Consider the following 13632-nt stretch of genomic DNA (forward strand, 5'->3'; position numbering starts at 1 on the left):
TTTAAAAGCAGGCAGGCACCATCGGTCCTGTTCAGCACGCTTTAAGCAACCCTAGCAGTGCTGGAACCGTGCTGGAGAGGACAATGTGAAAATTAAATATCTGAGCCAGCACAGTATGGTTTGGGTCTGTACAATTGTGTGAAAAGGTTATATGTGCAACACCTCTGATTAGTGGTCCTCTGATTGCATGTGATGGAATGGAAGTAATGGTCATCGGCCAGCAATGAAGTCTTGCAGGACTGGGTGGTTGTACCATGTGTTTGACAGGTCAATAATAATGTGTCAGCCGTTTGTTTGGCTAACCTACCATCCTGCTGCCACAGAACTGTTTACATGGAGTAAAAACATCTACTACTGTCACAGTAAAAACACTGTGTGCCTGGTTTGTTTTCTGTCACTGATATCACATCTGTATAGGGCTAGACATGCTTTGCCAGAAACACACACATCTGTCGATAGAGAGCACAAAAAAAGTATCCACCTTTCTCTATCCTCTACAATATTCTCTTGGAACACATGAAAAAAAACAACTGATGGTTTTGTTTTGTTCGTGACAGCACACACGTTTTACTTACATTCCATGGGGAGCAGAGAGGTGGTTTGACACCGAGGGAGGGGGAGAGACGAAAGGGGAGAGCAACACAGATTTATACTGCCCCGCCACCTCTCAGTGGGGATAGACAACATCACACACACACACACGCGCTACACTTAGTCTCAAAACCTTCCCAGTCCTACATGGTAATGTAAATAAACACTGTTCACTTGTGGTGGTTGTTGTTATAAAGCACTCTAGGAAAATCAACAGTGGTTTGCTAGCTGCATCCTATCCTTCCATGGGGTAACATACTTCACAAGTAAACACTATTGTAACAACTACAGTAGACCTGGGTTCAAAAGCCATTTCAAATCATTTCAAATACTTTAGCTGGGATTGATTGAGCTTGCCTGGCACAATGGAACAAATGGAATAGTGGCTTAACTGCAAACCTGTCCATCTGGCACTCCAGTCAGACTAAAGTATTTGAAATATTTCCAAACGTTTTTTGAAGCCATGTTTGTGAACAACCCGCCAAGAATTCCAGGCCCCGGGTTAAAGAAGAACAATAAAACAACATTTAAAAACAAGAGAAATAAATTTTCGTTAACAGAAAAGGGAAAAAAGAGAGAAAACGCTTCTACTCAAAACAAAGCTTCTTTTCACAGTTATAACATTATCCCATTCTATCTCAACAGAGCGGACTGCCATTACATATCGGATACGATGCAGCTACATTTTTCTATCAAGCAACCAAAAAATTATAAATGTGTACAATTAAACAACATTAAGGAGGAGGAAATAAACTTACTTTTTATTCTATCAATCTTGTTTAACTGTGAACATTTTGGAACATTTAATATAATATAAACACTAGTGATGCTTTAGAGCCTACAGTTGCCCTGAGCTTCCTGTATAATTCTAAAACAGCCTATCAGAACACAGTGTCAGAGTTTTCTTTTAGTGCTTCTTTCAAACAACCAATGGTGTGCATCTGCCTACACAGTGCCATCCAGAGTCTGTTGTCCCAAGGTGCTTGAGTTAGCCTGTTTGATAAGGAGAGAGTCGCTGCCGTCCATGTCCTGTTTGCCACACCTACAGAAGCAACACAAGACAGATCAGCGTTACCAAGTCATACAGACCAAATTCTCCGGTTGGAGGGAAAGTAGTTCCCAGTTTTGCAACCCTATGAAAAAACGTATTATTCAACCGCAATAATAGTGTTCTCATACTGGTCCACATCTGACCTATCAGACATGTGGTCTTACCCAGAGGTTGGTCTGCTCCCTGTCCTTTCATTGGTCTGCTGCTGGTGCTGGTGCTGGTCCAGCTCTGACAGTAACTTCAGGATATTCAAGGCTGCCTGTGGATGGGGGGGGGATTGGAACATTTGATATAGCCTATATCATAATTTCCCTAGTGCTAGTGCCAATATATGTCTGATTTAAAGCATCTGGGTCGTGTTCAGAGGGCACAGGTGAAACAGGGAAGTACATTCTGAACATGTCCAATATGCTTTTTTCCCCCCATATCAAAATGTTTAGCTATGGTGTGCCCTAATGAAAAAGATTCTGGTCTAACCATCAGAGCTCCTTCAGTGTGGTTGTCTGTGTGTCTCACCATGTCGTGACAGGACTCCACGTCCTTGCCAATGCCGTGGCTGATAAGAGGCGGCTGGGAGGAGCAGTTAATCAGCGATACAAATTCATTCTTGTTGTTTTTGGGGAAGTCTTTGTAATCCACCTGCAAGGAAAAAAACAAAGGGTTTTTAATACTAACAATCCAGAATACATTAATAAAAAGTTTCATTGTGTGTGTTCGCACACATGCTTGCGCGCCTCTGCGTCTGTGTTTACCTGCAGGCCTTGTACGTTGGCTAGGTAGCTGAGCTGTTCGGAGGTTCTGGTCAGGGGTCCATGAGGTACTAGATGAGCCATACCATTCTGACTCTTCAGGATGGTATCGGCGGTCAGGGAAGTACCAGCGTACAGCAGCTCGTTGGCGATCATGGCCGTCAGGGTGGCCTTAATATAATAATAACATTAAAAAAGGTGCAATATGCAGAAATCGCTCCGCCATTTCCTGGTTGCTAAAATTCTAATAGTATGCCTACTTTCAGTTTATGTGACAAAACAAGCAATGTATAGTGTAGAGAATCATTGTACCATATCTTTTAAATAACCAAAAACATTGTATTTTCAGCTGTTTGAAGCTGATGTACAACACTGAAATTAAAAGACGCAAAAACAAAACTTAAGAACGGGAAGCATAGAAAAAGCGCACATTGAACAGATATCGCTTCTTACACTTGCTGTCAATAAGAACAACAGATCTATAACTCATATTTCTATGTGAATTTGGTTGGGTCACCCAAAAAGTTACATATTGCAGCTTTAACAATAATAACAGTTTATTTGCATAGTGCTTATCTTTATACAAAGACACATTTCATCAAAACATTTAAGAAGTAACAGAGAACATCACAGGACTAAAATAAATATACAAAGGAAACCGAGCTAAAATAATATCATCAAGACTAATGTCGATAACTAAAAACACACACTAGACACAGACTGACACACACACACCTTGGCTGGGTTGGTCCGGGGGCCGTAGCCCTTGTTCTGGTGCCCCTGACTGGGGCTGGCCCCTATAGCCTGGGCCACCTCTGCCACCATGGGCAGGATACCTGCTGGGAGCTGCTGGTGGCTGAGGTAGGGCTGGCGGTAGTCCTCTGCCTTGGAGCCTGAGAGATAGGGGGCGCCAGAGAGACAGACATGTAAAACACTGGGCAGGAAGGAGAATAGGGGATGGAACACCCATGTAATGTAAAAGCATCCCTCATGTCAAAATACTAAATCTGTCATCCCGCACAACACCAAGCCCGCTGGAGGAAGATTGTGAATTACCTATGCTCCCCAAAGAGCCAACAGGGTTTAAGTCAAATAAGTAAAATCTCTAATATCAAATCCAAAAGCAAAGTCTACTACATAAATCTGAGTCCATATCAAAGCAACCCTGCCCCTGAACCACTCACCCAGCGACTGGCTCTCCTCCACAGAGCCCGGCTCAAAGAAGGTCACTTTCCTCCCGTCTCCATTTTTCTTCTGCGGGACCTTGGGTCACATGATCAACAGAAAGAGCACATGTCAGTTGGCTGCTCAATGGTCATTCAAGTCAACACAAACTCTCTACTGTGTACTGCTGGCTAGATGAGCACATGATTAGGGTCTAACTAAACCAGATGTCTGGCTGGGATGCCTCTGGTGGCTCTTTGGGACCTACTGTACCTTTTCGTCCATTTTGAGCGCAGGTTTGTGGGGCTGAGGCTGAGGCACTTTGAAACCTAGAAGCTCCAGCATCTTCTCTGCTGCGTTCCTCTTTGCTACCTTCTTACTGGGGCCCAAGCCCTCCGCACACTGGCCACACACCGTCACCTGGTGACCACAACCACAGGTCAGGAAGAGAGGAAAGATTGGTCCCAAAACCGACCATAGACACTTATGGAGATCTGAGGGAACTAGCCTAGATAGGCATACGCAATATGGTGCTAAATTGTCCTCTGATAGGATGGGTGTCATGTTTGCCATATTTGTTCACACCTGTTCAATCCCCTTAGACCTCTACAAGCGCCCTAGGCCTCGAGAATAGGCGCTATGGGGCAAGAGCATGTAGGACTAGGCTATTTGAGCCTCCTGTCTTACCTGCATGACAAACTCCCTGCGTCTGGGCAGCCCCCTCTCTGTTAACATGCTGTACTCTGGCTCCTTCTCTTTCTTAGCCTGCTGGATCTGAGCCAGTCTGCTAATGGGGTTCATGCCCTGCCCATACTCTGGACTGGTCTGCAGCTAGGGGCGTAGGGAGAGAGAGAATGAGAGAGATATTAGGCATTACACACGAGAACAAACATTCCTTAGAAACAATTTTCCAACCCTCCAAAAGCTTTCCCCATCAGCCCTCCTGTTGCCCTTTAAAAATGAATAAAATGGCCATCTTAGAAGCCCTTGTTCTTTGTTTATGATGTACAGTACCTTTACTCACTGTTAGCTAGCAAATTTCCCATCTGGGATAATAAAGATGCTCTATCGCTCTCTACTCTCCCTGACCTCATCCCCCTGGTCCTCTCACCTTAACGATGGACTTGGTTTTCTTCTTGATGCGTGCTGGCTGAATCTTCTCCACGCTGGGGGGCAGCTGGGGCAGTCTCCTCAGTTCCTCCAGCACAGCTGTAGCTGCCAGCTTCTTAGCCATCTTCTTACTCTTGCCCTCGCCCTCACCACAGAACTCCCCCACCGCCACACGCACCATGAAGCTCTTCATGTGAGGCGGACCTGCCTCCTTCAGAACCTGTGGGTCAGAGAAGGAAAGGAGGGAGGAGGTTAGAGAAAGACAAATAATTAGAAAAAGGCTTAGCAATGTAAAGGTATGTCACCAGGAGAGAAACAATTATTCGTTCAAACTGGACTTGATCAATCTAAATGACTGCTAGCTAAGCCAATGCAGGACTATAGCCTACCTCAAAGTTGACAGGCATGTTCCTCTTCAGTGCGATCTCAAACACCTGGCTGATTTCTGATTTATTGAAGTTCTCTGTGTCTTCTCCATTAGTCTGAAATCAACAAAGTTTGTGTCAAAACATTCTGTCTGACAGTTGTGTATGTTGCAGCGGCGTGGCTATATGATACAGCGGAGTTGCTTTGTGTGGCAGTATTGAGTCACATATGTGCCCTTCCTTCACATTGTGAAGCAGACCGGTGTAGTGATCCATGTAGCAGGTGTTGCCCTGTGGGTAAAATACTAGAAACCTTCCCAAAGTTCCACCCAACTTTTTCCAGGAATTCCTGTTCGAGGATTCCCAGAAACAGAAGGGAATAAGCAAGGAAGGAATCCTAGAAATGGGAATCTTCCAACCAGGATTTCTGGAAAAACCCTGGAACTTTGGAAAAGTTACCAGAATTTCCCTCCAGTGCTGACCCCAGGCAGCTCTGACTGACCCCAGGCAGCTCTGACTGACCCCAGGCAGCTCTGACTGACCCCAGGCAGCTCTGACTGACCTCAGGCAGCTGCTGCAGCAGTATGGGCTCTTTCTGCAGAGTCTTCAGTGCCTTGGCGGCGGCGTCGTGTTTGGCGAGCTGCCGCGTGCGCCCCTTCCCATGGAACTGTTGGCCCCCGATGTTCAGCTCCATGTGGTACAGCACCGGCCCCACCGGGGGAAACGGGTAGTAGTACCTGACCACACAGAGAAGACAGGAGACGCTCAGGTATAGCTTTTACTGAGAGTGACTAATGACCCTCCCCAGAGTGGACATACTGTTGCATGGAGCGTTGGTAAGGCCCTGGGGCCCTGATGTTGTAGTTGAAGCTGGATGGTCTCATCCCAGGGTAGGGGTCTATGGGCTTGTACATGGGCTTCATCCCTAGCTTCATACAGAGGGCATTCAGCTCCACCGTGTGTGTCATGCAATCTACTGTGTTAGGACACACACAACAGAAAACACAAACATTACAGAACAATAGGGACCAAAACTTGAATACACCTGGTGATCAAACTCTTTTGAATGTAGACTACTTAACGCCACTGACTATCAATGTTTCCCCAATCATGATACTCAGCGACTCAAAGTGATGACCTGAGCCTCTCTCAGAAATACGCATGCACACATGGCCAGGCGTGCTGGGTTCTTGCCTGTGTTGTTGCGGGGGTTGTTCTTCATGCTAGGTTTGGGCAGTGTGGTCTGGGCCAAGGCTGTGGCAGCTGCAGAGTGCTGGGCCTTCTTTATACTGGTCCCCTCTGCCTCCCAGTGCTGATCCCCCAGCGATAACCGCACTGAGAAGATCTGGGGGAGGAAGAAAAGAGACAGAATAGAGAGAAGTAGAGAGAGGGATTCACATCTCTGTTATTGAAATGAACAAGTATTTAAGAGCAGGGAGGTAGACATAAAAATGCACAGTGATGACTGATCTCCTAGGGTTATGTTCAGTAGGCACAAAATTACAGAAAAACGCCAGAAATGATGAGGTACTATGTGAAGTTAAACTTCAACAAGAAACACTTGCTTTTGTTTTCAGTTGCAAAACCCTTTGCTACAGTGAGTGTACTCTAATGAACATGCCCCATGCTTGCTAGTGAGTGTCAGTGGTTGGGTTGTTGAGTTACCTTGGAATGAGCTGGTCCTTGCTCACAGAGCAGCTTATACTCAGGCTGGATCTTATTGAAACGGGCTAACTCATTCACCAGACACATGGGGGTCTTCTCTTTAGGGTTTGCCATGTTAGATACTAAAAACAAATAAACAAAAACAGATAAGTCCATTGAGAGAGACACAGACATACAGCTTTGGTGCACACACACAACGCACGCACACCGACAGACCTGTGGAGGCGGGGCTGAAGGGAGTGGCTGAGCCCGAGGGCAGGGCTGAGCTCAGGAGCGGGTGACTGGCGCTCTCGGAGGGTAGGGGGCCAGAGGCACAGGGGATACTGTACCCTGGCTGGTGTTGAGACAGCTGCTGCATGGGGCTGGCAGCATCGCTCGACATAAGGTTACCCGGACACTGGAACTGGAGCTGGGACATACTGGCCAGTTGGGTTTGGTGGAGTCAGGCAGTAGGTAGGTAGGTTCGAGGTGGGAACTCTTCAGTGCAGCAGCGATAGACGTTTAAGGTTTATTTGACTTTGAGGTGAGTGACTGCAAAGCCCTGCCTGAAAAGAGGATAACAAAGAGAATGGTTTAGACAGAGGGTTTGTTTTGGGGTAGATTGTTCCCTGCAATTTAAGGTTATGAGATACAGATTAATTAATTTGTAACACCTAACAACACCCATGCATGAAAAGGTCATAAGGGTGCTGTAAATTTGCATCATAAAACAAGAATGAATGGACCGCAATAAATCCAATAAACTGTCAGTTATGTACTATGTTTCCCTGCAATACAATAATGGCTAGCTAGTAATTTAGACATCATCTGGCTGTTGTGACAATCGTCATTCTCTACAGACTGTAGAACTTAATGCCCAACTTGCTAAGAGGACAAGTTTACAAGAGAAAGTCGTTTGGAGGATCTTTGTAAGGTGTGTTCTGCTAGCTACTTAGCCAACCTAGACAACGAACGTTAGCTGTCTGGCTAGTTGGCAAGTAACTAACTAAATATCCAGCTGAACTAGTTAATGTTCGTTTCATATACGAACATTACACACTCACGTTAGTTGTCATTTTTGTTTTTGCAAAACGTTGTCAAGTGTTATTGATTGCCCCGGTCTTGCTAGACAAGTTATTGCAGTTGTGCCATTTGTTTGCACGCTTGTCAAGTACCGGCGGCAGCTAACTAGTTAGCCTAGCCAAATATCTAGCGAGCTAACAATCTAATTATCTGGGCGACGTCAACACATTTGACACTCATGTCATGTGTATTAGCATTTTAAATATTATTCTAAAACAGTCATTAACTATATATTTAGCAATAAAAGGTTTGAATCCGGCATAAATCTGAAGCCGCTAGCTTATCTAACTCCTGTCCTGCAGGAATTGATGGATCATGGATGTCTAGCCTAGGTAGCTCGAGACGCTAGCTAAGCAAACTAGCTAGCTAGTCAGGAGGCATCTAATAAACCTCACCTCGTTATCCTTCTGTCCAGTTCTTAGTTACTCCATTGGATACGTTGCTTAAATGTTGTATTGGTTTGGTTTTGCTCCAATTGTGTAGGGTTTCCCGTGTGATTTTGGATCAAAATGTTGGTAGTGAAGAGGTGGGGAAAAGGCATACAAGGCAAACACTAAAGAGAATGGCCCACTCTTGGCTGTCTCTTCCGGGAAATGACATCGTTCAGCTAGGAGGAAGTCTGCTTGGAAAGTGGGCTACTTTGTAGCTAATGAATGAATGATCATAAGATAGTTATGATCAAGTTCATATCTGATGTTCGTTACAGACGAGCACATCCATAGCTCCAATAAAGGACCTGGAACATTTAGTAAAGAAGATTACATATTGTAGTAGACTAGTCTCATAGATTAGATGCAACATGGGTCTCTCAAACTAGCTAGTATGGTATGTTACATTTCGTATGGTTACATTAAATAGATGGAAGCAGGTTGTATGGGTGGGTGGGTGTATAAAGCGAACGTCTAGGTTGCGTGTTCGATCTCATCATGGATAACTTTAGCAACTTTGCAACTATTTAGCATGTTCGCTAACCATTCCCTTAACCTTAACCCTTTTAGCTATCTCTTCCCTTAACATGAACCCCATCCCCTAGAGATAACATTAGCCACCTAGCGAACGTTAGCCACAACAAATTGGAATAAGTTACATATACATTATATGGCCAAAAGTATGTGGACAACTGCTCCTAGAACATCTCATTCCAAAATCATGGGCATTAATATGGAGTTGGTCCCCCGTTTGCTGCTATAACACCCTCTACTCTTCTGGGAAGGCTTTCCACTAGATGTTGGAACATTGCTGCGGGGACTTGCTTCCATTCAGCCACAAGAGCATTAGTGAGGTGGGGCACTGATGTAGGCGATTAGGCCTTGCTCGCAGTCTGCGTTCCAATTAATCCCAAAGGTGTTCGATGGGGTTGAGGTCAGGGCTCTGTGCAGGCCAGTCAAGTTCTTCCACACTGATCTCAACAAACCATTTCTCTATGGACCTCGCTTTGTGCACGGAGGCATTGTCATGCTGAAACAGCAAAGGGCCTTCCCCAAACTTTTGCCACAAGGTTGGAAGCACAGAATCGTCTAGAATGTCATTGTATGCTGTAGCGTTAAGATTTCCCTTCACTGGAACTAAGGGGCCTAGCCCGAACCATGAAAAACAGCCACAGACCATTGTTCCTCCTCCACCAAATTTTACAGTTGACACTATGCATTGGGGCAGGTAGCGTTCTCCTGGCATCCGCTAAACCCAGATTCGTCCGTCGGACTGTCAGATGGTAAAGCGTGATTCATCACTCCAGAGAACGCGTTTCCACTGTACCAGAGTCCAATGGCGGTGAGCTTTACACCACTCCAGCCGACGCTTGGCATTACGCATGGCGATCTTAGGCTTGTGTGCGGCAGCTCGGCCATGGAAACCCATTTCATTAAGTTCCTGACGAACAGTTCTTGTGCTGACGTTGCTTCCATTGGCAGTTTGAAACTCAGTAGTGAGTGTTGCAACCGAGGAGTTGTTGCTCCTAAATGTTTCCACTTCACAATAACAGCACTTAGTTGACCGGGGCAGCTGTAGCAGGGCAGAAATTTGACAACCTGACTTGTTGGAAAGGTGGCATCTTATGACGGTGCCACGTTGTAAGTCACGGAGCTCTTCAGTACGGGCCATTCTACTGCCAATGTTGTCTTGGATTTACGTACAGAATAATACAAAATTCTCTGAGAGCATGTTGCAGACAGACAGATGAGTGGCCACACCTACAGTATGTGATATCTCCATTAGTGATGGGTCGTTCGCGAACTAACGGCTCTTTTTGGTGAACGTTGGGAACCGAATCGGGGAAAGAGATGTTGGTTTGGCTCCCTGATTTGCATACTGTTGTTACTACTATTTTTTGATATTCAAACTACAGATTATCTGAAAATAACGTTACAAAATCATTCTCATTTCCATTTTTTGCAGGCTATCTAATAATTTGGCCAGGTAAAAATGTATTTGAACGTGCATATCACATTCTGAAATCATGGTCGCCTACGTTTCGGGCTTTACATTAGATTTTTATTTTTATGTCATGGTGCTAGGTCAATTTTAAAGCATTTTAAATGAAGAGCCATTTGGGAGTCAAATGATGTGTCTTTTACGTGAATGGAGTCAAATGATAATGCTCATCGAAAAGACTCGGAATGCCCATCACTAATCTCCTTGAGGGATATCTCCCATTATAAACCTAATGGTGCATGGGTTGATCAAACAAACAAATCAAACGAAACAACCATAAATGTCCTCAGCACATTTATTTTGGCAGTGAACGACCATAAGCTGCTAAGAACTTTAACTTACATTGAGAAATCTTTACAACCATGATAGAAAAGAGAAAAGTCACACACACAAACCTAAGCTTATTATGCTCTAAAAATAGAAAATCCATGATTGAATCACTATAAAATATTGCTTCTCTATAACATAATTCTTCTTCCTGTGTCTGTCCATTCCATGATGAGGACAGTGAGTGAGAGACTGTGTTCGAGAGCATCAAAACTGTGATGTATCATGGGTAAATTGTGACTGACTGATGTACAAGTAATAATGAGTCATTATTTATGTTGCAAGGTTAATAGTAGATCAGTCAGTCAGCAGTCGCCTGCACTGTCGCTGCAATGTTGAACATTTCACATTTACATTTTAGTCATTTAGCAGAAGCTCTTATCCAGAGCAACTTACAGTAGTGAGCGCATAATTGTTATTGTACTTTTTCGTACTGATCACCCGTGGGAATCGAACCCACAACCCTGGCGTTGCAAGCGCCATACTCTACCAACAGCCACACAGGACCCGAACAAGCCCAGTGGTTGCATAGCTGTGGAAGTAGGGGTGCGGAGGGTGCTGCAGCACCCTCTGAAAAATCCCCCAAAATAATAAAACGTTTTTTGTATTTATTTCTTATATTTTTCCACAAAAGTAGTGGACTGGGCCTTTACTAGTCCTGTATTAGCGGACCGATATAGCTGTCTGTTGCATGGGCAAAGATGTGGTTAGCTAATATGTTAAACACCTATCCAGGCATTGTGAGATCTGACAGGTGTCTGCAATGAAGTCAGCCAGGAACACGGCCAGTGGTTTGAGGTTTCTACAGGTTGTATGTCTGACGTATGTTCAGTGAGTCTCGAAGCATCAGGTCCCGCAGGCGCCACAGTGCGTCTGCCATCGTCGTGTGGGCTCCCTTGCTCTTCAGCCAATGGGAAGGGAGCCTGCTCTCCTGGTCTTTGGACAGGTGGGCATCTCTCCGACGCGCTGTGGAAATGACAGACTTTACCCATTTTGCTCACATGCCACAACACACACCCACAAACAGAAGTGTAGAAACTCAGCAATAAAGGACACCTAAGAGGACAGCTATTCAAGAGACAGATAATACATGGGAGTAGAGTGAGAAGGAAATTGTTGCGCTCAATTCATTGGAGTTAATTCAGTATGCTGCAGTACAGGTGCGTAGAGAAGAACAGCACATTTATGAGTAGAAATATACCTTTGAGAGATTGGTCCCACTTGCTGACCGTGTCAGTCTCCGCGTTCAGGCCCTCGATGTACTTGAGGTAGGCCTCAGAGTGGAGCACCCTCTGTGTCTTGGGCGGTGGAGCCACAAACATGGGAGTCATGGGCTGGAGGTGAGAGGGCTGCCCTAGCTGGCCTGGGTAGGGTGGAGGAGCCTGCTGCCCCGGGCTAAACATCCCAGGCTGAGGGAGATACAGGAAAACAAGATAAGGGCACTGCTTTTCCACTGCATTTGGGTACAATATACAGTCTATGGAACTTTTGGAAAATCCAAACAGGGGAATTCCCAACAACAACAAAAAATCATGTCCCACAAGTTATAGAAAACAGTATCAGAGTGCAGTAGCTCATTGGTAGTCCTTAGTAATCAGTTAGGCTTTTACCTGTTGCATGTAGTAGTGGCCTCCGGGACTTCCTTGCATGCCATTCATACCAGGACCCATCGTGCCTATCACAAAAACAACAATGAGTTTCCACACACAATCATGACAAAACAACAAGCATTGTTAGTGTAGGATGTATAACGTATGGTGGATGTGCATAGAATGCATGCTGTAGAATAAATGTGTGCGCTTTTTTTAAATACAGAAACTGGTGGTGAGACTGAGGGTTTATTTGTAGTCATATCACCACATGCATTACATGTTTGTTTGTGTGTTAATTGAGTGGAACATGGATTCTGAGATATGCGAGTAAATACAACAGAGTAATACTGTGCGAATGTGTAGAGAAGAGGTAAAGGACGGTGGAACCCGTGTAGTGCTTGACCGCCTGGCGGACAGACAGACAGTTTGAAGAGAAGGTAGCCACACACTATAAACAGTGCCTATAGAAAGTCTACAACCCCCCTTGGATTTCGTCACATTTTATTGTGTTACAAAGTGGGATTAAAATGAATTGAATTTTCATTTTTTGTCAACGATCTACACAAAATACTCTAATGTCAAAGTGGAAGAAAAATGCTTACTTAAAAAAAAAGATAGATGAAAAATAAAGCACAAATATACCTTGATTAGCTAAGTATTCACCCCCTGAGTCAATATATGTTAGAAACACATTTGGCAGCGATTACAGCTGTGAGTCTTCTTGGCTATGTCTCATAAGAGCTTTGCACACCTGTATGGTGCAATACTTGCACATTATTCTTTTAAAAATTATTCAAGCTCTGTCAAGGTGTTGGGGATCATGGCTAGACAGCAATTTAAGTCTTGCCATAGATTTTCAAGGAGATTTAAGTCAAAACTGTAACTTGGCCACTCAGGAACATTCACTGTCTTCTTGGTAAGCAACTCCAGTGTAGATTTGGCTTTGTGTTGTAGGTTCTGGTCCTGCTGAAAGGTGAATTCCTCTCCCAGTGTCTGGTGTAAAGCAGACTGAAGCAGGTTTTCCTCTAGGATTTTGCCTGTGCTTAGCTCCATCCAGTTTATTTTCATCCTGAAAAACTCCCCAGTTTTTGCCGATGTCAAGCATACCCATACCATGATGCAGCCACCACCATGCTTGAAAATAAGGAGGCAGTTACTTAGTGATGTGTTGTGATTGCCCCAAACATAAGGCTTTGCATTTAGGCCCAAAAGTGTATTCCTTTGCAGTATTCCTTTAGTGCCTTTTTGCATACATATGCATGTTTTGGAATATTTGTTTTCTGTATATTTGTATTCTTCTTTTCACTCCGTAATTTAGGTCATTATTGTGGAGTCACTACAATGTTGTTGATCCATCCTAAGTTTTCTCCCATCACAGTCATTGAACTCTGTAGCTGTTTAAAATCAAATGGCCCAATGGTGACATTTACATTTACGTCATTTAGCAGACGCTCTTATCCAGAGCGACTTACAGTTAGTCCCTAAGCAGTTTCCTTCCTGTCCTGCAGCTCAGTTCAGAATGACGA

At 44.5% G+C, this 13632-nt stretch overlaps 2 protein-coding genes across 4 annotated transcripts in view; both read right to left on the bottom strand.

Annotated features, from left to right (window-relative positions):
• Positions 1–536: 536 nt before the first annotated feature.
• On the bottom strand, positions 537–8352 carry LOC311138086 (double-stranded RNA-binding protein Staufen homolog 1-like). 3 transcript variants are annotated; one of them, XR_014614013.1, is made up of 17 exons: positions 8153–8336; positions 6912–7240; positions 6696–6817; positions 6225–6375; positions 5850–6006; positions 5593–5767; positions 5055–5147; positions 4667–4885; positions 4243–4386; positions 3829–3975; positions 3576–3654; positions 3127–3284; positions 2395–2562; positions 2159–2281; positions 1807–1901; positions 1042–1633; positions 537–922 (listed from the first exon to the last, which is right to left on the bottom strand). XR_014614013.1 is itself a non-coding variant. In XM_084172745.1 (16 exons), the coding sequence occupies exons 2-16, from the start codon at positions 7111–7113 to the stop codon at positions 1537–1539; spliced, it is 2130 nt and encodes a 709-aa protein (XP_084028871.1). In that variant the 5' UTR covers positions 7114–7240; positions 8153–8352; the 3' UTR covers positions 537–1536. The 3 variants fall into 3 exon arrangements, 2 of the variants coding, with proteins under 2 accessions (XP_084028871.1, XP_084028872.1); XM_084172745.1 differs by having other exon boundaries at positions 537–1633; positions 8153–8352; XM_084172746.1 differs by having other exon boundaries at positions 537–1633; positions 5850–6003.
• Positions 8353–10464: 2112 nt separating this feature from the next.
• The window catches only part of LOC311138410 (protein polybromo-1-like), a 47164-nt gene continuing 43996 nt past the window's right edge, over positions 10465–13632 (bottom strand). The window contains exons 30-32 of the mRNA XM_084173081.1: positions 12125–12189; positions 11716–11923; positions 10465–11480 (exon numbers count right to left, since the gene is read on the bottom strand). Of these exons, the coding sequence (XP_084029207.1) occupies positions 11317–11480; positions 11716–11923; positions 12125–12189 (437 nt within the window). The 3' untranslated portion in view covers positions 10465–11316. The remainder of the gene's footprint in view (positions 11481–11715; positions 11924–12124; positions 12190–13632) is intronic.

This window comes from Coregonus lavaretus, assembly GCF_964263955.1.
Source record: "Coregonus lavaretus genome assembly, chromosome: 12".
NCBI lineage: Eukaryota > Metazoa > Chordata > Actinopteri > Salmoniformes > Salmonidae > Coregonus > Coregonus lavaretus.